This window comes from Cherax quadricarinatus, chromosome 84 (assembly GCF_038502225.1).
Source record: "Cherax quadricarinatus isolate ZL_2023a chromosome 84, ASM3850222v1, whole genome shotgun sequence".
In the NCBI taxonomy this organism is placed as follows: Eukaryota; Metazoa; Arthropoda; class Malacostraca; order Decapoda; family Parastacidae; genus Cherax; species Cherax quadricarinatus.
The window spans coordinates 4,326,782-4,352,648 of NC_091375.1; the positions used below are offsets into that span (position 1 = coordinate 4,326,782).

The 25,867-nt window shown below is 45.3% G+C and overlaps 1 protein-coding gene across 7 annotated transcripts in view; it reads right to left on the minus strand.

Annotated features, from left to right (window-relative positions):
* Window positions 1-1,358: 1,358 nt before the first annotated feature.
* Window positions 1,359-25,867, minus strand: part of LOC128704251 (uncharacterized) — a 150,301-nt gene continuing 125,792 nt past the window's right edge. For 2 of the 7 annotated variants that reach the window (XR_011394363.1, XR_011394362.1), the window contains exons 3-4: window positions 5,234-5,537; window positions 1,359-3,177 (exon numbers count right to left, since the gene is read on the minus strand). Coding sequence is in view for 1 of the 7 variants with exons in the window: in XM_070102958.1 (XP_069959059.1) it covers window positions 2,973-3,177; window positions 5,234-5,340 (312 nt within the window). In the remaining 6 variants the exon portion in view is untranslated. Of the gene's footprint in view, window positions 3,178-5,233; window positions 5,538-15,060; window positions 15,217-15,599; window positions 15,742-23,905; window positions 24,052-25,867 lie in introns of those variants that run through there. The other 5 variants (XR_011394366.1, XR_011394365.1, XR_008409424.2 and 2 more) reach the window with 5 other exon arrangements.

Here is a 25,867-nt window from a genome sequence, read left to right on the forward strand (position 1 = left end):
CTCTAGTGTTTAATATCCTCATTTCAGTCATAGATAGAAACACCCGCCATAATTTTGTATCATTTGTGTTTCACACCAAAATAAGCATGAAAGTCACATCGATAAAAGACACGGAAAAATTCCATGAAGATATAAGCAGGGTTTTTCCAGTGGGCAGTGGAGAATAACATGACGTTCAATGGTGATAAGTTCTAGTTGCTTAGATATGAAAAGAATGAACAATTCCAAAGGTCACTGCATGCAAAATCCAAGAGGATCAGTAAATAATACGAAAGGATTAAGTGATAGACCTGGGAGTAATGTCGCCTGATCTGTCTTTGAAGGTACATGGTAATGTCACGACAGCCGGGACTGTGATGGGGTGAATAATGAAAACTTTCAAGACAAGGGAAAAATAATGCTAATGGTGACACTTTTCAGATCACTTGTGCTTTCTTCTTTATTGTTCGGGGTTGACTGCCCCATTCAGGGCAGAGGAGATATTAGAGCTAGAACATACAGAGACCATTTATGGCCTGCATAGATTCTGTAAAGCATTTAAATTACTGGGAACACTTCAGGGTCCTAAATATGTATTCGCTGGAGCGGAGGTGAGAGAAATACACGAAAATATATACGTGGAAAGTACCTGAGGGCTTATTCCCAAATTTACATGCTCATGACATACTGGTGAAAGGAAGATAGGAGGAAGTGTAAAATAAACCCAGTGAAAAGCAGGGGTGTCGTGGGCACAGTAAGAGAACATTTTATCAACATAAATGTGCCCAGACTATTCAATATCTTACCAGACGATATCTTAAACACTACTGGGAAAAGTATAGAAGTCTTCAAGAGTACACTGAACAAGCATCTTCACTGTTGGATCAACTAGGTTGTGATGGATATGTGGGCCAGCAGGCTGCACGCAGCAACAGCCTGGTTGACCAGGCTAGCACCAGACAAATCTGGCTCAGGGCCGGGCTCCGGGAGTAGAAAAACTGAAAACTCATCAAAGGGTACTAGTGAATAAACATAATCCTGATATACCTGTTATCAGACTGAAGATTTTTTTTGCTCTCTCAGCCCAGTCTGAGGGTAGACTTACTTATTGTCGGGACGATGAGGAGGCACTTGTACCTCCTCCCATGACAGACATTGGTCTGAGACACTCCCATGACAGGGAGCCAAGGCCGGGCCACCTCTTGGAAAAGACCCGGGCCGGGCGATTATACCGGCGAATCTACTACCAATCTATCCTTATTATCTGTTTGGTCAGCCAGGCTGTTGCTATCAGAAACCCGCAAACCTACATGGCCATCACAACCTGGTTGACCTGGAACTTGTAGCAGGGACTGAAACAATAAAAATCCAACACATTTCAAGATTTATTGGTAGATCATTCGAATTTCAGTCTGAGAGTTATGGTAATTCTGCCAGGCTGCTTCTCAAAAATAATTACAGTGTCATTAAATGCATAACACAACTAGGAATGTAATATAATAGGCAAACATTTTTTTTCAGATCTTTGAAGTGAAATATTTTATCAAATAGATTGCTAAATACGTGGAATAGATTATCAGAGAAAGCAACTGAGTATAAAATATATATAAGATGCATTCAAAAAATAAAATGTCCACATCGATGCCCTACATTGTTTGCATCTTTTTCAGCCATAATCAAAATAAGAAGCTTCTTAAGCCCAAAGGCCCGTTTTTTTTTTTTCAGTTCTTGTTGAACTTTTGCAAGATACATGTTTGTGTAGCAGTGACGTGCTCGGTTTTAGCGCTTGTTTTGAATGTTATAATGTGTTAAGTTATCCTAGGTAATTTGCATATATGTTACTATGTAAGATAATTTGTGTAACAGTATTAAGAGGCGCGTGAGTTTCCCTGTCTCCTAATATCATTTATTTTTCAGTTATAATCTATCTTGCTGTGGGCGGTAAGTAGGTACCTGGGTGTTTGTTGAGTGTTGTGGGCGGTAAGTAGGTACCTGGGTGTTTGTTGAGTGTTGTGGGCGGTAATTAGGTACCTGGGTGTTTGTCGGCTGTTGTGAGCAGTAAGTAGGCACCTGGGTATTTGTCGACTGTTGTGGGCGGTAAGTAGGTACCTGGGTATTTGTTGACTGTTGTGGGCGGTAAGTAGGTACCTGGGTATTTGATGACTGTTGTGGGCAGCAAGTAGGAACCTAGGTGTTTGTTGAGTGTTGTGGACAGCAAGTAGATTCCCGGATGTTTGTTGAGTATTGTGGGCAGAAAGTAGGAACCTAGGTGTTTGTTGAGTGTTGTGGGCAGCAAGTAGATACCCGGGTGTTTGTTGAGTGTTGTAGGCAGTAAGTAGATACCCGGGTGTTTGTTGAGTGTTGTGGGCAGAAAGTAGGAACCTAGGTGTTTGTTGAGTGTAGTGGGCAGCAAGTAGATACCCGGGTGTTTGTTGAGTGTTGTAGGCAGTAAGTAGATACCCGGGTGTTTGTTGAGTGTTGTGGGCAGTAAGCGTGTACCTGGGTGTTCGTTGACTTGCGGTTGGTATACTGGGGTTGAGGTATAATGTTTGGTCTGGCATTTTTAATGAGCTGAAGTTGGACAACAGTTTTTAACCTGTCAAGTGAATTTGTGGAGAACAATCGACTGATTTTCCTTATCTATCCTTCAGTGAGGGGCTCTTGATTCAAGAAACTGGATTTATCCTCCCATTTGTTGCATCTAATCTGATTGTTTGCCGTTTTCCACGCACTATATGACCCCTGTGTGTTTAATGCTCTCCCGATTAAAAAAACTTCCCTTCAAGGGAGAAGGGGGATGCATTGATCGAAGGAAGGGGGGTTATCATCTCCTTTCTTGGACCAAACATAAAAACATAAGAATGGAGGAACACTGTAGAAGGCCTACTGGCCTTCTACAGAAGGCCAAGAATTTACTCCCTTACCCACGCATTATCTGTTCCCATAGTGTTGTACGACTCCAACGGATTTAGCGCTTCCTTATGAACATAACCTTATCTCTTACTCTTGAACAGTTTGGGTGCCTTGGGTTTGGGTGCGGGAGTGGTCTTGGGCGTGGGCACCTTAGTCTTGGGCGTGGGCGTGGGTGCTGGGACGGGCGCGTTGCTGTAGGAGGCATAACCACCGTCGAAGCTGAGGGCGCGGCGCTCATCCTCCTCAGGAGAGCTTGGGGGCGTGGGAGGGCGCGTAGGGCGGCTCCTGCCAGGGCAGAACACTAGGTTTAAGTATATACGTGAATTAAACAAGAATACCTTGATACTGGTGAAGGGTTTTGTAGCCAAGGAATTGGAGGTACTCTCCCCTTCCTTGGATCAACCCTCATTATTATTATTATAATCAAGGGGGTAGCGCTAAACCCGGAGGATTATACAGCGCCTGGGGGGGGGATGTGGAAGGCATTCAGGCTTAATTCGGGGAACTGGAGTACAGATCCAATTCCCTAAATCAAATCAACCCTCATTACCTTCCCTTACCCAGGTGCTGTATGACTCCTACGGGTTTAACACTTTCCTCTGAATAAAGGGTCGTAGCCTCTGGTGTAAACTGTTGCACTCTTAACTTCTGAAATACCAAACCTAAACAAATAATTTTAGGAAATGTTGACGTATTAGCCTAATAAAAGCAGCCTATGGCACCATTCAACAGTTGTATTAGGATATTACTATAATTTAGGCCTATGGACATAGGCCTTAATTAATAAACTCTTAACTGATAGACTACATGTAGACCTGAGAATAATTCAGGCTACTGGCTTAAAACCTTCTGAGGTTGGGGAGGGTTCATTGATGGCACTGAGGGCACTAGGACTCTTGATCCAACGAACTGGAGCTACCTTACTATTTCCCAAGGACACATCAGAAAACGTTTCGCTCCTGGGACCTCCGCCACTAATATCTCCTAGTGTTGCTTACCTGGTTTTTTAACCAACTTGTCTGTATTTATTACTAAGGTTTATGCCAGGTTCCTTGACGCTGGTGAGGGGCTCTTGATCTGGGGAATTGGATCTGTGCTCCAGTTTCCTGAATTAAGCCTGAATGCCTCCCCCCAGACGCTGTATAACTCCTACGGGTTTAGCGCTCCATATTACTACTGCTTCCCAAGCTATGTTATGGCCAAGAATTGTAGACCCCTTCGAGTTTAGCGCTTAATTTGGTTATATTATTATTCCATGAATATATTATTATTATTATAATTAAAAGGAAGCGCTAAACCTACCTGGGTCATACGGCGCTCCATGATTATAATAATTAATAAGATCAAAATAACATTATATTATTATTATTATTATTATTATTATTATTATTATTATTATTGTTAACTACTATCATCGCTGTATGACCCTTACTGGTTTAGCGCCTGGTTATGATTATATTAATAATAATATTAACTACTGTAGTGAATGATAACTACTGTAGTTCTTTGATGTCAGTGAGGGGCTCTTGATCCAAGGAATTGGACTTGCTCTCCCCTTACATTGAACCTAATTGCCTCCCAGGCACTATAACGACCCTTACGGGTTTAGTGCTTCCCCATAATTATAATAATGTACTGAATGATTCCTATACAGCTGAACTTTTTCTAAATTTATTATTTTATTAACGTATCGGCCGTCTGCAACCAGGGTAGTGTGGCCACCAGGGTAGTGTGGCCACCAGGGTAGTGTGGCCACCAGGGTAGTGTGGCCACCAGGGTAGTGTGGCCACCAGGGTAGTGTGGCCACCAGGGTAGTGTGGCCACCAGGGTAGTGTGGCCACCAGGGCAGGGTGGCCACCAGGGTAGTGTGGCCACCAGGGTAATGTGGCCACCAGGGCAGGGTGGCCACCAGGGTAGTGTGGCCACCAGGGTAGTGTGGCCACCAGGGCAGGGTGGCCACCAGGGTAGTGTGGCCACCAGGGTAGTGTGGCCACCAGGCCAGGGTGGCCCGAAAAAGAAAAACTGATCATTCACTCCATCACTGTCTTGCCAGAGGGGTTTTACACTACAGTTATAAAACTGTAACATTAACACCCGTCCTTCAGAGTGCAGACATTGTACTTCCCATCTCCAGGACTCAAGTCCAGCCTACCGGTACTAAAAATCAGTATATGGTAGACCAAGGTCAGAATATTACTGTGGTGTTCGTGAAGAACTTTTTGTGTAAAAATAACATTGGTTTTGACCTTTCCTTCGTGGGATTAAACCTAATTGTCTCCTGTTCTCCAGGCTCAGTGGTGCCGCTACGGGTTTAGCGCTTCCCCAGGAATAAGATAATTACTGTGAGGTTTGAGATCGCTGGCGACGCTGTCGTTCCAACTGTCGTGGGGTGAGGTGCGATCCATGGTAAGAACGCATCGACCTCAGAAACGACACCACACACCCCATGAGTCCACAGGTCCACCACCAGCGATCCACCCCTGCAAGTGCTCCACCCCTCTCTTGGGGCCCGGCAGTGCTGCTTCTGTTGGGGGTAGGAGCACAGTGGCTCCTGGGGAAGGGTGCGGAGGTTGGGAAGTGCCGCTTCTGGAGCAGGAGACGGACGACTGCAGGAGTTCACCCTCCAGGACGGTGCTGAAGACCTGCTGGAAAATGACTCGGGTTAAAAAGGCTAGATTGCATTCCACGATCCTAGGAGAATGTAATTAAAAATGATTTCATTTCAGATAATATCTTGTTACAAACACGCACGCACACAGACAGGAACTGTGACTCGACCTCTGCAACCATAATAGGTGAGTACACACACACACACACACACATACACAGGTACGATAAGAGAGTTGTGGGCAACTTCGTTCAACTGTTTTATTTTTCACCCGATTTCTTTTATTTTTGAGGTACGTTTTTTAGAAGTGCATATGTAAATTAATATGACAAAGTTTCAGTAAGATTGGCCAACAAACAACAGAGAGAAACAAAAATATTTACTGATATTGACTGATTTTGACATATGGCAGCAAAACATGACAAACTGGCACTATGAGTGACACTTCCGACAATCCCCACTGTTAGAATACGTCTAACACGAATTTTTGGTGGTAGCAATTCTTCAAATATACCTTATTATCATGGTGAAAAAAATACATTTGGTACACTTTTTGACATTCACCAAAATATCTGCATTTTTACCCCCGCACAAAATAAAAAATATTTGAGATATTCCAAAAAGGTCTCCATTAGATATTCAAACACACTTTGTTTTATATTGTCCGTGAAAATCATTTCAATCCAATCATTAATAATATCGCTTTGTTAAGCAATAGGCCAAAATCTTACTTTCGAGATATTCGGGTAAACGAGCGGACTACCTAATTGCGTCAAGAGATTAAAAAAAAATAACGAAAATCGCACTACTTTGGGCTTTTTTAATGCAATGTAAGTGATTTCTTATTGTTTCCCATTTATAGTACATCGTTTTCTTTAGTGCTACCAGAGGTAACATAGAAAACTCATCTTTCATAGTGAGGAACTGCAGTAATCATTTCGTCATAATACTTTGGCTTGCTTTTTTATGCGTTTATCCAAGTTATCTTATGCATACTATCATTACTGAATAAATGATACAGGCAGAAAAAGGATATTAGTAATAATAGCGTCAGAATAAAAGACATCTTGTGAGTGGTGATCAGACTGTTGTTATTAGCAACTGGATGTTGCACCATCATGCAAGCTCCGCCCACCTCTGCTATAAGCTCCTCCCACATTGTAATGATGTTAAGTGGTAAATTTAGTGTATTAGAAAGAAAAATAGTAACGTTCAGCGAAGAGGCGGGGCCAGGAGTTGTGAATCGACCCCTGACGCCATAGGCAAGTATGCACGGCGCTCGCGCACACACACACCAGGAGCTGTGGCTCGACCCCTGCAACCACAAATAGTTCAGTACACACACACACCTGGAACGGAACAAGATTATAAACGACAACCAGCATGGATTCATGGAAGGCAAATCCTGTGTCACAAACCTTCTGGAGTTTTATGACAAGGTAACAAGTAACACGAGAGAGAGAGGGGTGGGTTGATTACATTTTCCTGGACTGAAGGAAGGCCTTCGACACAGTTCCTCACAAGAGATTAGTGCAGAAGCTGGAGGATCAGGCGCGTATAACAGGAAGGGCACTGAAATGGATCAGAGAATACCTAACAGGGAAGCAACAACGAGTCATGATACGTGACGAGGTATCACAGTGGGCACCTGTGACGAGCGGGGTCCCACAGGGGTAAGTCCTAGGACCAGTGCTATTTTTGATATATGTGAATGAAATGATGGAAGGGATAGACTCTGAAGTGTCCTTGTTCATTAACTTGTGAAGTTAATGAGAAGAATTAAATCAGATGAGGATCAGGCAGGACTACAAAGAGACCTGGACAGGCTGGACACGTGGTCCAGCAATTGGCTCCTTGAATTCAACCCTGCCAAATGCAAAGTCATGAAGATTGGGGAAGGGCAAAGAAGACCGCAAACGGAGTATAGGCTAGGTGGACAAAGATTGCAAACCTCACTCAAGGAGAAAAATCTTGGGGTGACCATAACACCGAGCATGTCTCCGGAGGTACACATCAACAAGATAACTGCTGCAGCATATGGGCGCCTGGCAAACCTGATATACCTTAGAAAGGAATCGTTAGGACACTGTACACTGTGTACGTCAGGCCCATACTGGAGTATGCAGCACCAGTTCGGAACCCACACCTGGTCAAGCACGTCAAGAAGTTAGAGAAAGTACAAAAGTTTGCAACAAGACTAGTTCCTGAGCTCAGGGGAATGTCCTACGATGAAAGGTTGAGGGAAATCGGACTGACGACATTGGAGGACGATAGGGTCAGGGAAGACATGATAACGACATGCAAAATATTGCGTGGAATAGATAAAGTGGACAGAAACAGGATGTTCCAGAGATGGGACACAAACAAGGGGTCACAATTGGAAGCTGAAGACTCAGACGAGTCATAGGGATGTTAGGAATTATTTCTTCAGTCATAGAGTCGTCAGGAAGTGTAATAGCCTAACTTGTGATGCAGTGGAGGCAGGAACCATACATAGCTTTAAGACGAGGTATGACAAAGCTCTGGAAGCAGAGAGAGGACCTAGTAGCGATCAGTGAAGAGGCGGGGCCAGGAGCTGTGTCTCGACCCCTGTAACCACAATTAGGTGAGTACACACACACACACAGAAGGGCAAACACACCACACAGAATCTCCCACCAAAAGACTCCAACCGCGACGTTCCCAACGCAACTGAGCAACCTATACTACAACCCACTCACTGTTCCCTCTGCCACCAACCCCCATATCAAAAACCTCACCCCAACAGCTGTCCCTTATGGGCATTCTGACCCCACCCCCATCATCACAAACCCCACCTACACCACAGCCCCATATAGGCCCCCACCAAGGCTCTCGCTCCCCCAACCCCAATATTCTTGAATGACCACAATGATAGAAAAGAAACTGAAAGTTTGGTACACAAACGCGGATGGAATAACGAATAAACATGAGGAGTGGAATGAAAGAATCAGTGAAAAATCCCCAGACATCATAGCAGTCACAGAAACAAAACTCGCTGAGACAATAACAGACACAATCTTCCCAACGGGATATCAGATCCTGAGGAAAGATAGAAGGAGTAGAGGGGAGGAGGGGTTGCACTGCTCATAAAACACCGATGGGGATTTGAGGAAATGGAAGGCATGGACATGATTGGAGAAAGAGACTACATTGTAGGTACAATTCAGTCCGGAGAACATAAAGTAGTCATTGGAGTGATGTATAACCCACCACAGAACTGCAGGAGGCCAAGAGAGAAGTACGAAGAAAACAACAGGGTGATGGTGGACACACTGGCTGAGGTGGCAAGAAGAGCTCACTCGAGCAGAGCAAAGTTACTGGTAATGGGCGATTTCAACCACAGGGAGATCGACTGGGAAAACCTGGAGCCACATGGGGGTCCCGAAACATGGAGAGCCAAGATGATGGATGTGGTACTTGAAAACCTCATGCATCAACATGTCAGGGACACAACCAGAGAGAGAGGGGAGAATGAGCCAGCAAGACTGGATTTTGTGTTCACCCTGAGCAGTTCAGACATTGAGGACATCACTTACGAGAGGCCCCTTGGAGCTAGCGATCACGTGGTTCTGAGTTTTGATTATATAGTAGAGTTACAAGTGGAGAAGGTAACAGGAACTGAAGGGGACAGGCCAAACTATAAAAGGGGGGACTACACAGGTATGAGAAACTTCCTGCAGGAGGTTCAGTGGGACAGAGAAATGGTAGGAAAATCAGTAAACGAGATGATGGAATATGTGGCAACAAAGTGCAAGGAGACAGAGGAAAGGTTTGTTCCCAAGGGAAACAGAAATAATAGGAAGACCAAAACGAGTCCTTGGTTTACCCGAAGGTGTACGGAGGCAAAAACTAAGTGCAACAGAGAATGGAAAAGGTACAGGAGGCATAGGACCCAGAAAAACAAGGAGATTAGTAGAAGAGCCAGAAACGAGTATGCACAGATAAGGAGGGAGGCCCAGCGACAGTATGAAAACGACATAGCATCGAAAGTCAAATCTGACCCGAAACTGCTGTATAGCCACATTAGGAGGAAGACAACAATCAAGGACCAGGTGATAAGGCTGAGGAAAGAAGGTGGAGAACTCACAAGAAACGATCAAGAGGTATGTGAGGAGCTCAACACGAGATTTAAGGAAGTATTTACAGTAGAGACAGGAAGGACTCTGGGGGGACAGACCAGATGGGGACACCAGCAAGGAATACACCAACAAGTGTTGGACGACATACATACAGATGAGGAGGAGGTGAAGAAACTGCTAAGGGACATCGATACCTCAAAGGCAATGGGACTGGACAACATCTCCCCGTGGGTCCTTAGAGAGGGAGCAGATATGTTGTGCGTGCCACTTACGACAATCTTCAACACGTCCCTGGAAACAGGGCAACTACCTGAGGTATGGAAGACGGCAAATGTAGTTCCCATTTTTAAAAAAGGAGACAGAAAAGAGGCACTAAACTATAGACCTGTGTCATTGACGTGTATAGTATGCAAAATTATGGAGAAGATTATCAGGAGGAGAGTGGTGGAGCACCTGGAACGGAACAAGAGTATAAATGCCAACCAGCACGGATTCACGGAAGGCAAATCCTGTGTCACAAACCTTCTGAAGTTTTATGATAAAATAACAGAAGTAAGACACGAGAGAGAGGGGTGGGTTGATTGCATCTTCTTGGACTGCAAGAAGGCCTTTGACACAGTTCCTCACAAGAGATTAGTGCAGAAGCTAGAGCATCAGGTGCATATAACAGGAAGGGCACTGCAATGGATCAGAGAATACCTGACAGGGAGGCAACAACGAGTCATGGTACATAATGATGTATCACAGTGGGCACCTGTGACGAGCGGGGTCCCACAGGGGTTGGTCCTAGGACCAGTGCTATTTTTGGTATATGTGAACGACATGATGGAAGGGTTAGACTCAGAAGTGTCCCTGTTTGCAGATGATGTGAAGTTAATGAGGAGAATTAAATCTGATGAGGACCAGGCAGGACTTCAAAGAGACCTGGACAGACTGGACACCTGGTCCAGCAAATGGCTTCTCGAATTTAATCCTGCCAAATGCAAAGTCATGAAGATAGGGGAAGGGCACAGGAGACCACAGACAGAGTATAGGCTAGGTGGCCAAAGACTGCAAACCTCACTCAAGGAGAAAGATCTTGGGGTGAGTATAACACCGAGCATGTCTCCGGAAGCACACATAAATCAGATAACTGCTGCAGCATATGGGCGCCTGGCAAGCCTGAGAACAGCATTCCGATACCTTAGTAAGGAATCGTTCAAGACACTGTACACCGTGTATATCAGGCCCATACTGGAGTATGCAGCACCTGTTTGGAACCCGCACTTGATAAAGCACGTCAAGAAACTAGAGAAAGTACAAAGGTTTGCGACAAGGTTAGTTCCAGAGCTAAGGGGAATGTCCTATGAAGAAAGATTAAGGGAAATCGGCCTGACGATACTGGAGGACAGGAGGGTCAGGGGAGACATGATAACGACATATAAAATACTGCGTGGAATAGACAAGGTGGACAAAGACAGGATGTTCCAGGGAGGGGACACAGAAACAAGAGGCCACAATTGGAAGTTGAAGACACAAATGAGTCAGAGAGATATTAGGTAGTAGGTTGGTAGACAGCAACCACCCAGGGAAGTACTACCGTCCTGCCAGATGACTTTGAAACAAAAACCTGTAACTGTTTTGCATGATGGTAGGATTGCTGGTTTCTTTTTCTGTCTCATAAACACGCTAGATAACAGGGATATCTTGCTACTCCTACTTACACTTTGGTCACACTTCACAGACACGCACATGCATATATATATACATACATCTAGGTTTTTCTCCTTTTTCTAAATAGCTCTTGTTCTTCTTTATTTCTTCTATTGTCCATGGGGAAGTGGAAAAGAATCTTTCCTCCGTAAGCCATGCGTGTCGTATGAGGCGACTAAAATGCCGGGAGCAATGGGCTAGTAACCCCTTCTCCTGTAGACATTTACTAAAAAAGAGAAGAAGAAAAACTTTATAAAACTGGGATGCTTAAATGTGCGTGGATGTAGTGCGGATGACAAGAAACAGATGATTGCTGATGTTATGAATGAAAAGAAGTTGGATGTCCTGGCCCTAAGCGAAACAAAGCTGAAGGGGGTAGGAGAGTTTCAGTGGGGGGAAATAAATGGGATTAAATCTGGAGTATCTGAGAGAGTTAGAGCAAAGGAAGGGGTAGCAGTAATGTTAAATGATCAGTTATGGAAGGAGAAAAGAGAATATGAATGTGTAAATTCAAGAATTATGTGGATTAAAGTAAAGGTTGGATGCGAGAAGTGGGTCATAATAAGCGTGTATGCACCTGGAGAAGAGAGGAATGCAGAGGAGAGAGAGAGATTTTGGGAGATGTTAAGTGAATGTATAGGAGCCTTTGAACCAAGTGAGAGAGTAATTGTGGTAGGGGACCTGAATGCTAAAGTAGGAGAAACTTTTAGAGAGGGTGTGGTAGGTAAGTTTGGGGTGCCAGGTGTAAATGATAATGGGAGCCCTTTGATTGAACTTTGTATAGAAAGGGGTTTAGTTATAGGTAATACATATTTTAAGAAAAAGAGGATAAATAAGTATACAAGATATGATGTAGGGCGAAATGACAGTAGTTTGTTGGATTATGTATTGGTAGATAAAAGACTGTTGAGTAGACTTCAGGATGTACATGTTTATAGAGGGGCCACAGATATATCAGATCACTTTCTAGTTATAGCTACACTGAGAGTAAAAGGTAGATGGGATACAAGGAGAATAGAAGCATCAGGGAAGAGAGAGGTGAAGGTTTATAAACTAAAAGAGGAGGCAGTTAGGGTAAGATATAAACGGCTATTGGAGGATAGATGGGCTAATGAGAGCATAGGCAATGGGGTCGAAGAGGTATGGGGTAGGTTTAAAAATGTAGTGTTAGAGTGTTCAGCAGAAGTTTGTGGTTACAGGAAAGTGGGTGCAGGAGGGAAGAGGAGCGATTGGTGGAATGATGATGTAAAGAGAGTAGTAAGGGAGAAAAAGTTAGCATATGAGAAGTTTTTACAAAGTAGAAGTGATGCAAGGAGGGAAGAGTATATGGAGAAAAAGAGAGAGGTTAAGAGAGTGGTGAAGCAATGTAAAAAGAGAGCAAATGAGAGAGTGGGTGAGATGTTATCAACAAATTTTGTTGAAAATAAGAAAAAGTTTTGGAGTGAGATTAACAAGTTAAGAAAGCCTAGAGAACAAATGGATTTGTCAGTTAAAAATAGGAGAGGAGAGTTATTAAATGGAGAGTTAGAGGTATTGGGAAGATGGAGGGAATATTTTGAGGAATTGTTAAATGTTGATGAAGATAGGGAAGCTGTGATTTCGTGTATAGGGCAAGGAGGAATAACATCTTGTAGGAGTGAGGAAGAGCCAGTTGTGAGTGTGGGGGAAGTTCGTGAGGCAGTAGGTAAAATGAAAGGGGGTAAGGCAGCCGGGATTGATGGGATAAAGATAGAAATGTTAAAAGCAGGTGGGGATATAGTTTTGGAGTGGTTGGTGCAATTATTTAATAAATGTATGGAAGAGGGTAAGGTACCTAGGGATTGGCAGAGAGCATGCATAGTTCCTTTGTATAAAGGCAAAGGGGATAAAAGAGAGTGCAAAAATTATAAGGGGATATGGTAGAGTTATAATTGAAAGAATTAAGAGTAAGACGGAGAATAGGATAGCAGATGAACAAGGCTTTAGGAAAGGTAGGGGGTGTGTGGACCAGGTGTTTACAGTGAAACATATAAGTGAACAGTATTTAGATAAGGCTAAAGAGGTCTTTGTGGCATTTATGGATTTGGAAAAGGCGTATGACAGGGTGGATAGGGGGGCAATGTGGCAGATGTTGCAAGTGTATGGTGTAGGAGGTAGGTTACTGAAAGCAGTGAAGAGTTTTTACGAGGATAGTGAGGCTCAAGTTAGAGTATGTAGGAAAGAGGGAAATTTTTTCCCAGTAAAAGTAGGCCTTAGACAAGGATGTGTGATGTCACCGTGGTTGTTTAATATATTTATAGATGGGGTTGTAAGAGAAGTAAATGCGAGGGTCTTGGCAAGAGGCGAGGAGTTAAAAGATAAAGAATCACACACAAAGTGGGAGTTGTCACAGCTGCTCTTTGCTGATGACACTGTGCTCTTGGGAGATTCTGAAGAGAAGTTGCAGAGATTGGTGGATGAATTTGGTAGGGTGTGCAAAAGAAGAAAATTAAAGGTGAATACAGGAAAGAGTAAGGTTATGAGGATAACAAAAAGATTAGGTGATGAAAGATTGGATATCAGATTGGAGGGAGAGAGTATGGAGGAGGTGAACGTATTCAGATATTTGGGAGTGGACGTGTCAGCGGATGGGTCTATGAAAGATGAGGTGAATCATAGAATTGATGAGGGAAAAAGAGTGAGTGGTGCACTTAGGAGTCTGTGGAGACAAAGAACTTTGTCCTTGGAGGCAAAGAGGGGAATGTATGAGAGTATAGTTTTACCAACGCTCTTATATGGGTGTGAAGCGTGGGTGATGAATGTTGCAGCGAGGAGAAGGCTGGAGGCAGTGGAGATGTCATGTCTGAGGGCAATGTGTGGTGTGAATATAATGCAGAGAATTCGTAGTTTGGAAGTTAGGAGGAGGTGCGGGATTACCAAAACTGTTGTCCAGAGGGCTGAGGAAGGGTTGTTGAGGTGGTTCGGACATGTAGAGAGAATGGAGCGAAACAGAATGACTTCAAGAGTGTATCAGTCTGTAGTGGAAGGAAGGCGGGGTAGGGGTCGGCCTAGGAAAGGTTGGAGGGAGGGGGTAAAGGAGGTTTTATGTGCGAGGGGCTTGGACTTCTAGCAGGCATGCGTGAGCGTGTTTGATAGGAGTGAATGGAGACAAATGGTTTTTAATACTTGACGTGCTGTTGGAGGGTGAGCAAAGTAACATTTGTGAAGGGATTCAGGGAAACCGGCAGGTCGGACTTGAGTCCTGGAGATGGGAAGTACAGTGCCTGCACTCTGAAGGAGGGGTGTTAATGTTGCAGTTTAAAAACTGTAGTGTAAAGCACCCTTCTGGCAAGACAGTGATGGAGTGAATGATGGTGAAAGTTTTTCTTTTTCAGGCCACCCTGCCTTGGTGGGAATCGGCCAGTGTGATAATAAAAAAAATTCTTCAGTCATAGAGTTGTAAGGCAGTGGAATAGCCTAGAAAATGACGTAGTGGAGGCAGGAACCATACACAGTTTTAAGACGAGGTTTGATAAAGCTCATGGAGCGGGGAGAGAGAGGGCCCAGTAGCAACCGGTGAAGAGGCGGGGCGAGGAGCTAAGACTCGACCCCTGCAACCACAAATAGGTGAGTACAAATAGGTGAGTACACACACACACACACACACACACACACACACACACACACACACACACACACACACACACACACACACACACACACACACGACCGTTCCTTCAGATACTCTACACAGTATTAGAAACTCTCAGACTTGTTGATGGATATATTATGGTCAGTACCAGTACTTACCTGCACACACCAACATCTTGTTGAAGGCTGTTGCATACCAGAACGACACCCTCTAAAGAATATATTCCAAAACTGGGAAAGAGACGAAAAAGTACAGGCACAAGAAGAAAGAACTAGATAGCAACCTCAGGATTTCCACATGGATGCCACTATCGTCGTGACGTCAGAAGAGACGAACGTTCGCTCGCCGTGCCCCAGCAACCAACCGGGACCCCGACATACCACTGATGTTTAGTCTTTTATTTTTGGAATTGTGTTGACAGCGTTGGTGCACGTGACATTTATTTAATCTATTTTATCTTTATCTGAAGGAAGGCTCGAGCACTTTGCCTTGAAGCCAGAGTAAGTTACCCGCAAGGAAAACTAATAAAGAAATACTTCAAATAAGTCACTTGGTCTAACTTTTTGTGTTATCCTAGGTAATTTACACATATTTTACCAGGTATGATAATTGTAGTTATGTGAACCCATACTTAAAAAATCTTATATATGTGGTGTGAGGAAGATGCACGTATTCTCTCATTCAGTTACTGACTGACCTTGTTTGTGTATAGTTGATAGACTGAGTGAGGTCTTCTCAAGGTATACCTGGACGTATATCAGGTTTGTCAGGAAACAGGACAGTGTTTTCTAACATGGGTTTTAGATGACCCACAGCTGGAGCTTTTGGTTATCTAACCGAGGCCTTAGCCAATAACCAGCAGGTATACCTTTAATCTATAAAACAAAGAGTAGAACACTCCATGCATATATACTGAGAGAGAGAGAGAGAGAGAGAAAGATCTGTCATTTCAGCAGAGCCTTCAACACAGGAGGGATGTGGGTGGCCTTACTGTTATGTACAAGGCCAATATTGTCAAAGTACCACACTTGGATCCACTTCGAGGACAGCGTGAAACAAGCTTCTATACCACAAGACGGGCAGAAAGCAGCAACTTCACTCTGGCTGTACCCTTCTCCAGAACATCACTCCATCTAAGATCATTCACCCCAGGATGACTCGATTATGTAACATATTCGTACAGCATTATGATGTCAACGAGATAAAGTCAGTTGATCAAATGAAAATGCTGGCCCACAGATGGCTCCAATTTCATCCTGTTCCCTACTTGTATGTCTCATAACAATAAAAATGCTTTCAAATGAGCTGATGTAGGTAACAGCTCTTAGCTTGCCAATAAAGTTAGGAATCCTTAACCTAACCTTGTCAAACCCTGTGTTAATAGAGAGAGAGAGAGAGAGAGAGAGAGAGAGAGAGAGAGAGAGAGAGAGAGAGAGAGAGAGAGAGAGAGAGAGAGAGAGAGAGAGAGAGAGAGAGAGAGAGAGAGAGGAGAGAGAGAGAGAGAAAGACTTCTCTCGTCGTAGATACTCATTGCCACAACCACCAAAATATTATTATTATTATTATTATTATTATTATTATTATTATTATTATTATTATTATTATTATTATTATTATTATTATTACTATTATTATTATTATTATTAGACTAGCTTAGAAGACAATAGCTGTTGTATGACCCCTGCGGGTTTAGCTCTCCCCTACTCTGAAAGTAATTTTGTAGCGCGAGAGTGAGGGTTGTAGTGTGAGTGTGAGGGTTGTAGTGTGAGTGTGAGGGTTGTAGTGTGAGTGTGAGGGTTGTAGTGTGAGTGTGAGGGTTGTAGTGTGAGAGTGAGGGTTGTAGTGTGAGTGTGAGGGTTGTAGTGTGAGTGTGAGGGTTGTAGTGTGAGGGTTGTAGTGTGAGAGTGAGGGTTGTAGTACGAGTGTGAGGGTTGTAGTGTGAGAGTGAGGGTTGTAGTGTGAGTGTGAGGGTTGTAGTTTGAGAGTGAGGGTTGTAGTGCGAGTGTGAGTGTTGTAGTGTGAGTGTGAGGGTTGTAGTGTGAGTGTGAGGGTTGTAGTGTGAAAGTTGAGAGATTGTAGTGTGAGTGTGAGGGTTGTAGTGTGAGTGTGAGGGCTGTAGTGTGAGAGTGAGGGTTGTAGTGTTGTAGTGTGAGAATGAGGGCTGTAGTGTGAGAGTGAGGGTTGTAGTGTGAGTGTGAGGGTTGTAGTGTGAGAGTGAGGGTTGTAGTGTGAGGATTGTAGTGTGAGAGTGAGGGTTGTAGTGTGAGTGTGAGGGTTGAGTGTGAGGGTTGTAGTGTGAGAATGAGGGCTGTAGTGTGAGTGTGAGGGTTGTAGTGTGAGTGTGAGGATTGTAGTGTGAGAGTGAGGGTTGTAGTGTGAGAATGAGGGTTGTAGTGTGAGTGTGAGGGTTGTAGTGTGAGTGTGAGAGTGAGGGTTGTAGTGTGAGTGTGAGGGTTGTAGTGTGAGAGTGAGGGTTGTAGTGTGAGAGAGAGGGTTGTAGTGTAGTGTGTAGTGTGAGAATGAGGGTTGTAGTGTGAGAGTGAGGGCTGTAGTGTGAGAGTGAGGATTGTAGTGTGAGTGTGAGGGTTGTAGTGTGAGTGTGAGGGTTGTAGTGTGAGTGAGGGTTGTAGTGTGAGTGTGAGGGTTGTAGTGTGAAAGGGTTGTAGTGTGAGAGTGAGGGTTGTAGTGTGAGTGTGAGGGTTGTAGTGTGAGTAGGTTGAGGGTCTGTAGTGTGAGAGGGTTGAGGGTGTGAGGGTTGTAGTGTGAGAGTGAGGGTTGTAGTGTGAGTGTGAGGGTTGTAGTGTGAGAGTGAGGGTTGTAGTGTGAGAGTGAGGGCTGTAGTGTGAGTGAGGATTGTAATGTGAGAGTGAGGGCTGTAGTGTGAGAGTGAGGGCTATAGTGTGAGTGTGAGGGTTGTAGTGTGAGTGTGAGGGTAGTAGTGCGAGTGTGAGGGTTGTAGTGTGAGAGTGAGGGTTGTAGTGTGAGTGTGAGGGTTGTAATGTGAGAGTGAGGGTTGTAGTGTGAGTGTGAGGGTTGTAGTGTAGTGAGGGTGTAGAGTGTGAGGGTTGTAGTGTGAGAGTGAGGGTTGTAGTGTGAGTGTGAGGGTTGTAGTGTGAGTGTGAGGGTTGTAGTGTGAGAGTGGGGGTTGTAGTGTGAGAGTGAGGGTTGTAGTGTGAGAGTGAGGGTTGTAGTGTGAGTGTGAGAGTTGTAGTGTGAAAGTGAGAGTTGTAGTGTGAGTGTGAGGGTTGTAGTGTGAAAGTGAGGGTTGTAGTGTGAGTGTGAGGGTTGTAGTGTGAGTGTGAGGGTTGTAGTGTGAGAGTGAGGGTTGTAGTGTGAGAGTGAGGGCTGTAGTGTGAGAGTGAGGGTTGTAGTGTGAGTGTGAGGGTTGTAGTGTGAGAGTGAGGGTTGTAGTGTGAGTGTGAGGGTTGTAGTGTGAGAGTGAGGGTTGTAGTGTGAGTGTGAGAGTTGTAGTGTGAGAGTGAGGGTTGTAGTGTGAGGATTGTAGTGTGAGAGTGAGGGTTGTAGTGTGAGTGTGAGGGTTGTAGTGTGAGAGTGAGGGTTGTAGTGTGAGTGTGAGGGTTGTAATGTGAGAGTGAGGGTTGTAGTGTGAGTGTGAGGGTTGTAGTGTGAGTGTGAGGGTTGTAGTGTGAGAGTGAGGATTGTAGTGTGAGAGTGAGGGTTGTAGTGTGAGAATGATGGTTGTAGTGTGAGTGTGAGGGTTGTAGTGTGAGAATGAGGGTTGTAGTGTGAGTGTGAGGGTTGTAGTGTGAGTGTGAGGGTTGTAGTGTGAGAGTGAGGATTGTAGTGTGAGAGTGAGGGTTGTAGTGTGAGTGTGAGGGTTGTAGTGTGAGAATGAGGGTTGTAGTGTGAGAGTGAGGGCTGTAGTGTGAGAGTGAGGATTGTAGTGTGAGTGTGAGGGTTGTAGTGTGAGTGTGAGGGTTGTAGTGTGAGTGAGGGTTGTAGTGTGAGTGTGAGGGTTGTAGTGTGAGAGTGAGAGTGAGGGTTGTAGTGTGAGTGTGAGGGTTGTAGTGTGAGAGTGTGAGTGTGAGGGCTGGTGAGTGAGGGTTGTAGTGTGAGTGTGAGGGTTGTAGTGTGAGAGTGAGGGTTGTAGTGTGAGTGTGAGGGTTGTAGTGTGAGTGTGAGGGTTGTAGTGTGAGTGTAAGGGTTGTAGTGTGAGAGTGAGGGTTGTAGTGTGAGTGTGAGGGTTGTAGTGTGAGAGTGTGGGTTGTAGTTTGAGAGTGAGGGCTGTAGTGTGAATGAGGGTTGTAGTGTGAGTGTGAGGGTTGTAGTGTGAGTGTGAGGGTTGTAGTGTGAGTGTGAGGGTTGTAGTGTGAGGGTTGTAGTGTGAGTGTGAGGGTTGTAGTGTGAGAGTGAGGGTTGTAGTGTGAGTGTGAGGGTTGTAGTGTGAGTGTGAGGGTTGTAGTGTGAGGGTTGTAGTGTGAGAGTGAGGGTTGTAGTACGAGTGTGAGGGTTGTAGTGTGAGAGTGAGGGTTGTAGTGTGAGTGTGAGGGTTGTAGTTTGAGAGTGAGGGTTGTAGTGCGAGTGTGAGGGTTGTAGTGTGAGTGTGAGGGTTGTAGTGTGAGTGTGAGGGTTGCAGTGTGAGAGTGAGGATTGTAGTGTGAGTGTGAGGGTTGTAGTGTGAGAATGAGGGCTGTAGTGTGAGAGTAAGGGTTGTAGTGCGAGTGTGAGGGTTGTAGTGTGAGTGTGAGGGTTGTAGTGTATGTGAGGGTTGTAGTGTGAGAGTGAGGATTGTAGTGTGAGTGTGAGGGTTGTAGTGTGAGAATGAGGGCTGTAGTGTGAGAGTGAGGGTTGTAGTGTGAGTGTGAGGGTTGTAGTGTGAGAGTGAGGGTTGTAGTGTGAGGATTGTAGTGTGAGAGTGAGGGTTGTAGTGTGAGTGTGAGGGTTGTAGTGTGAAAGTGAGGGTTGTAGTGTGAGTGTGAGGGTTGTAATGTGAGAGTGAGGGTTGTAGTGTGAGTGTGAGGGCTGTAGTGTGAGTGTGAGGGTTGTAGTGTGAGAGTGAGGATTGTAGTGTGAGAGTGAGGGTTGTAGTGTGAGAATGAGGGTTGTAGTGTGAGTGTGAGGGTTGTAGTGTGAGAATGAGGGTTGTAGTGTGAGTGTGAGGGTTGTAGTGTGAGTGTGAGGGTTGTAGTGTGAGAGTGAGGATTGTAGTGTGAGAGAGAGGGTTGTAGTGTGAGTGTGAGGGTTGTAGTGTGAGAATGAGGGTTGTAGTGTGAGAGTGAGGGCTGTAGTGTGAGAGTGAGGATTGTAGTGTGAGTGTGAGGGTTGTAGTGTGAGTGTGAGGGTTGTAGTGTGAGTGAGGGTTGTAGTGTGAGTGTGAGGGTTGTAGTGTGAGTGAAAGGGTTGTAGTGTGAGAGTGAGGGTTGTAGTGTGAGTGTGAGGGTTGTAGTTTGAGAGTGAGGGTTGTAGGTTGAGAGTGAGGTCTGTAGTGTGAGTGAGGGTTGTAGTGTGAGTGTGAGGGTTGTAGTGTGAGAGTGAGGGTTGTAGTGTGAGTGTGAGGGTTGTAGTGTGAGTGTGAGGGTTGTAGTGTGAGTGTGAGTGTTGTAGTGTGAGAGTGAGGGTTGTAGTGTGAGAGTGAGGGCTGTAGTGTGAGAGTGAGGGCTATTGTGTGAGTGAGGGTTGTAGTGTGAGTGTGAGGGTTGTAGTGTGAGTGTAAGGGTTGTAGTGTGAGAGTGAGGGTTGTAGTGTGAGTGTGAGGGTTGTAGTGTGAGAGTGAGGGTTGTAGTGTGAGAGTGAGGGCTGTAGTGTGAGAGTGAGGGTTGTAGTGCGAGTGTGAGGGTTGTAGTGTGAGAGTGAGGGTTGTAGTGTGAGTGTGAGGGTTGTAGTGTGAGTGTGAGGGTTGTAGTGTGAGAGGGTTGTAGTGTGAGAGTGAGGGTTGTAGTGTGAGAGTGAGGGTTGTAGTGTGAGTGTGAGAGTTGTAGTGTAGTGTGTAGTGTGAGTGTGAGGGTTGTAGTGTGGTGAGGGTTGTAGTGTGAGTGTGAGGGTTGTAGTGTGAGTGTTAGTGTTGTAGTGTGAGAGTGAGGGTTGTAGTGTGAGAGTGAGTGTTGTAGTGTGAGAGTGAGGGTTGTAGTGTGAGTGTGAGGGTTGTAGTGTGAGAGTGAGGGTTGTAGTGTGAGTGTGAGGGTTGTAGTGTGAGAGTGAGGGTTGTAGTGTGAGTGTGAGAGTTGTAGTGTGAGAGTGAGGGTTGTAGTGTGAGGATTGTAGTGTGAGAGTGAGGGTTGTAGTGTGAGTGTGAGGGTTGTAGTGTGAGAGTGAGGGTTGTAGTGTGAGTGTGAGGGTTGTAATGTGAGAGTGAGGGTTGTAGTGTGAGTGTGAGGGTTGTAGTGTGAGTGTGAGGGTTGTAGTGTGAGAGTGAGGATTGTAGTGTGAGAGTGAGGGTTGTAGTGTGAGAATGATGGTTGTAGTGTGAGTGTGAGGGTTGTAGTGTGAGAATGAGGGTTGTAGTGTGAGTGTGAGGGTTGTAGTGTGAGTGTGAGGGTTGTAGTGTGAGAGTGAGGATTGTAGTGTGAGAGTGAGGGTTGTAGTGTGAGTGTGAGGGTTGTAGTGTGAGAATGAGGGTTGTAGTGTGAGAGTGAGGGCTGTAGTGTGAGAGTGAGGATTGTAGTGTGAGTGTGAGGGTTGTAGTGTGAGTGTGAGGGTTGTAGTGTGAGTGAGGGTTGTAGTGTGAGTGTGAGGGTTGTAGTGTGAGTGTAAGGGTTGTAGTGTGAGAGTGAGGGTTGTAGTGTGAGTGTGAGGGTTGTAGTGTGAGAGTGAGGGTTGTAGTTTGAGAGTGAGGGCTGTAGTGTGAGTGAGGGTTGTAGTGTGAGTGTGAGGGTTGTAGTGTGAGAGTGAGGGTTGTAGTGTGAGTGTGAGGGTTGTAGTGTGAGTGTGAGGGTTGTAGTGTGAGTGTAAGGGTTGTAGTGTGAGAGTGAGGGTTGTAGTGTGAGTGTGAGGGTTGTAGTGTGAGAGTGAGGGTTGTAGTTTGAGAGTGAGGGCTGTAGTGTGAATGAGGGTTGTAGTGTGAGTGTGAGGGTTGTAGTGTGAGAGTGAGGGTTGTAGTGTGAGTGTGAGGGTTGTAGTGTGAGTGTGAGGGTTGTAGTGTGAGAGTGAGGGTTGTAGTGTGAGCGTGAGGGTTGTAGTTTGAGAGTGAGGGTTGTAGTGTGAGTGTGAGGGTTGTAGTGTGAAAGTGAGGGTTGTAGTGTGAGTGTGAGGGTTGTAGTGTGAAAGTGAGGGTTGTAGTGTGAGTGTGAGGGTTGTAGTGTGAGTGTGAGTGTTGTAGTGTGAGAGTGAGGGTTGTAGTGTGAGAGTGAGGGCTGTAGTGTGAGAGTGAGGGCTATTGTGTGAGTGAGGGTTGTAGTGTGAGTGTGAGGGTTGTAGTGTGAGTGTAAGGGTTGTAGTGTGAGAGTGAGGGTTGTAGTGTGAGTGTGAGGGTTGTAGTGTGAGAGTGAGGGCTGTAGTGTGAGAGTGAGGGCTGTAGTGTGAGAGTGAGGGTTGTAGTGTGAGTGTGAGGGTTGTAGTGTGAGAGTGAGGGTTGTAGTGTGAGTGTGAGGGTTGTAGTGTGAGTGTGAGGGTTGTAGTGTGAGAGTGAGGGTTGTAGTGTGAGAGTGAGGGCTGTAGTGTGAGAGTGAGGGTTGTAGTGTGAGTGTGAGGGTTGTAGTGTGAGAGTGAGGGTTGTAGTGTGAGTGTGAGGGTTGTAGTGTGAGAGTGAGGGTTGTAGTGTGAGAGTGAGGGTTGTAGTGTGAGTGTGAGGGTTGTAGTGTGAGTGTGAGGGTTGTAGTGTGAGTGTGAGGGTTGTAGTGTGAGAGTGAGGGTTGTAGTGTGAGCGTGAGGGTTGTAGTGTGAGAGTGAGGGTTGTAGTGTGAGTGTGAGGGTTGTAGTGTGAAAGTGAGGGTTGTAGTGTGAGTGTGAGGGTTGTAGTGTGAAAGTGAGGGTTGTAGTGTGAGTGTGAGGGTTGTAGTGTGAGTGTGAGGGTTGTAGTGTGAGTGTGAGGGTTGTAGTGTGAGTGTGAGGGTTGTAGTGTGAGAGTGAGGGTTGTAGTGTGAGAGTGAGGGCTGTAGTGTGAGAGTGAGGGTTGTAGTGTGAGTGTGAGGGTTGTAGTGTGAGAGTGAGGGTTGTAGTGTGAGTGTGAGGGTTGTAGTGTGAGTGTGAGGGTTGTAGTGTGAGAGTGAGGGTTGTAGTGTGAGAGTGAGGGTTGTAGTGTGAGAGTGAGGGTTGTAGTGTGAGTGTGAGAGTTGTAGTGTGAAAGTGAGGGTTGTAGTGTGAGTGTGAGGGTTGTAGTGTGAGAGTGAGGGTTGTAGTGTGAGAGTGAGGGCTGTAGTGTGAGAGTGAGGGCTATAGTGTGAGTGACTGAGGGTTGTAGTGTGAGTGTGAGGGTTGTAGTGTGAAAGTGAGGGTTGTAGTGTGAGTGTGAGGGTTGTAGTGTGAGAGTGAGGGCTGTAGTGTGAGAGTGAGGGCTATAGTGTGAGTGACTGAGGGTTGTAGTGTGAGTGTGAGGGTTGTAGTGTGAGAGTGAGGGCTGTAGTGTGAGTGAGGGCTGTAGTGTGAGTGACTGAGGGTTGTAGATACTCACACACACACACACACACCTGGTCAAGTACGTCAAGAAACTAGAGAAAGTGCAAAGGTTTGCAACAAGACTAGTCCCAGAGCTATGGGATCTGTCCTATGAGAAGAGGTTAAGAAAACTCATCTTGACGACACAGGAAAGGAGGGATGAAGACATGGAACACAGGAATAAGCAGCCACAACTGGAAGCCGAAAACTCGAATGAGTCACAGAGATGTCAGGAAGTATTCCTTCAGTGCCAGAGTCGTCAAGAAGTGGAATAATCTGGAGAGTGATACAGTGTAGACAGGATCCATACATAGCTTTAAGAAGAGGTACGACAAGGCTTGTAGAGCAGGTAGAGAGTGGAGCTGGTAGCGACCAGCCAAGAGGAGCGACCAGGTACTGTGAAACGACCCCTGCGACCACAAATAAGAACAGTCTAGAAAGTGAGGTGGTTACCTGGAGGTTACCTGGAGGTTATTCCGGGGATCAACGCCCCCGCGGCCCTGTCCATGACCAGGCCTCCCGATGGATCAGGGCCTGATCAACTAGGCTCTTACTGCTGGCCGCACGCAGTCCAACGTACGAGCCACAGCCCGGCTGATCCGGCACTGACTTTAGGTATCTGTCCAGCTCTCTCTTGAAGGCAGCCAGGGATTTATTGGCAATTCCCCTAATGCTTGATGGGAGGCTGTTGAACAGTTTTGGGCCCCGGACACTTATGGTGTTTTCCCTTTGTGTACCAATGGCGCCCCTACTTTTTATTGGGGGCATTTTGCATCGCCTGCCCAGAATTTTAATTTCGTAGGGAGTGATTTCTGTGTGCAGATTTGGGACCATTCCTTCCAAGATTTTCCAAGTGTAGATTATGATATATCTCTCCCTCCTGCGTTCCAACGAGTACAAGTCAAGTGCTTCCAAGCGTTCCCAGTAGTTAAGGTGCTTGACAGAACTTATACGTGCAGTAAAGGATCTCTGTACACTCTCTAGATCTGCGATTTCACCTGCTTTGAATGGAGATGTTAATGTACAGCAGTATTCCAGCCTAGAGAGAACAAGTGATTTGAAAAGGATCATCATGGGCTTGGCATCTCTCGTTTTGAAAGTTCTCATTATCCATCCTATCATTTTCTTTGCACGTGCGATCGTGGCACTGTTGTGATCCTTGAAAGTGAGATCCTCAGACATTACTACTCCCAGGTCCCTTACATTATATGACAGCCTCATGCAGATCCTAGTATCATCCGCAAAGGATGATACGGTGCTGTGGTGTATATCTCTGTTTATGTCTGATATGAGGATAAGGAATAAGATGGGGGCGAGTACTGTGCCTTGTGGAACAGAGCTCTTCACTATGGCAGCCTCCGATTTAACTCTGTTGACCACTACTCTTTGTGTTCGATTTGTTAGGAAGTTGAAGATCCATCTCCCCACTTTCCCAGTTATTCCTTTAGCACGTATTTTATGGGCTATTACGCCATGATCGCATTTGTCAAATGCTTTTGCAAAGTCTGTGTATATTACATCTGCATTCTGATTTTCTTCCAGTGCATCCAAGGCCATGTCATAGTGATCCAGTAGTTGTGAGAGGCAGGAGCGACCTGCCCTGAACCCATGTTGCCCTGGATTGTGCAGATTTTGGGAATCCAGGTGATTTGCAATCCTGCTTCTTAGCACTCTTTCAAAGATTTTTATGATGTGGAACGTCAGAGCTATTGGTCTATAGTTCTTAGCTAATGCTTTGCTGCCACCTTTATGGAGTGGGGCTATATCCGTTGTTTTAAGTGACTGTGGAATTTCACCCATGTCCAAGCTCCTCCTCCATAGTGTACTTAGGGCATGCGAGAGGGGTTTCTTGCAGTTATTAATGAAAACAGAGTTCCACGAGTCTGGGCCCGGGGCTGAGTGCATAGGCATGTTGTCAATGGCTTTTTCGAAATCTATCGGAGTTAGGGTAATGTCGGAAATCTGGCATATATTTATGGAGTTTTGAGGCTCATTCATGAAGCAATCATTTGGGTCGTCGATCCTCAGACCGATTAGTGGTTCACTAAACACAGAGTCGTACTGGGATTTCAATATTTCACTCATTTCCTTGTTGTCATCTGTGTAAGTCCCATCCTGTCTGAGTAAGGGCCCGATACTAGATGTGGTATTTGCCTTGTTTTTGGCATATGAAAAGAAATATTTTGAATTTCTTTCAATTTCACTAATAGCTTTAAGCTCCTCCTGCCTCTCCTGGTTCCTGTAAGAGTCATTTAGCTTAAGTTCAATAGTTTCCACTTCCCTGGTCAGCGCCTCCTTTCGTGTATCAGATATTCTAGCACTCCTGAGGAGCTCAGTGACTCTTCGTCGTCTTCTGTAGAGGGAGCATCTTTTTCTCTCCAGTTTACTCCTGCTCTTCTTCTTTCTTAGGAGAAT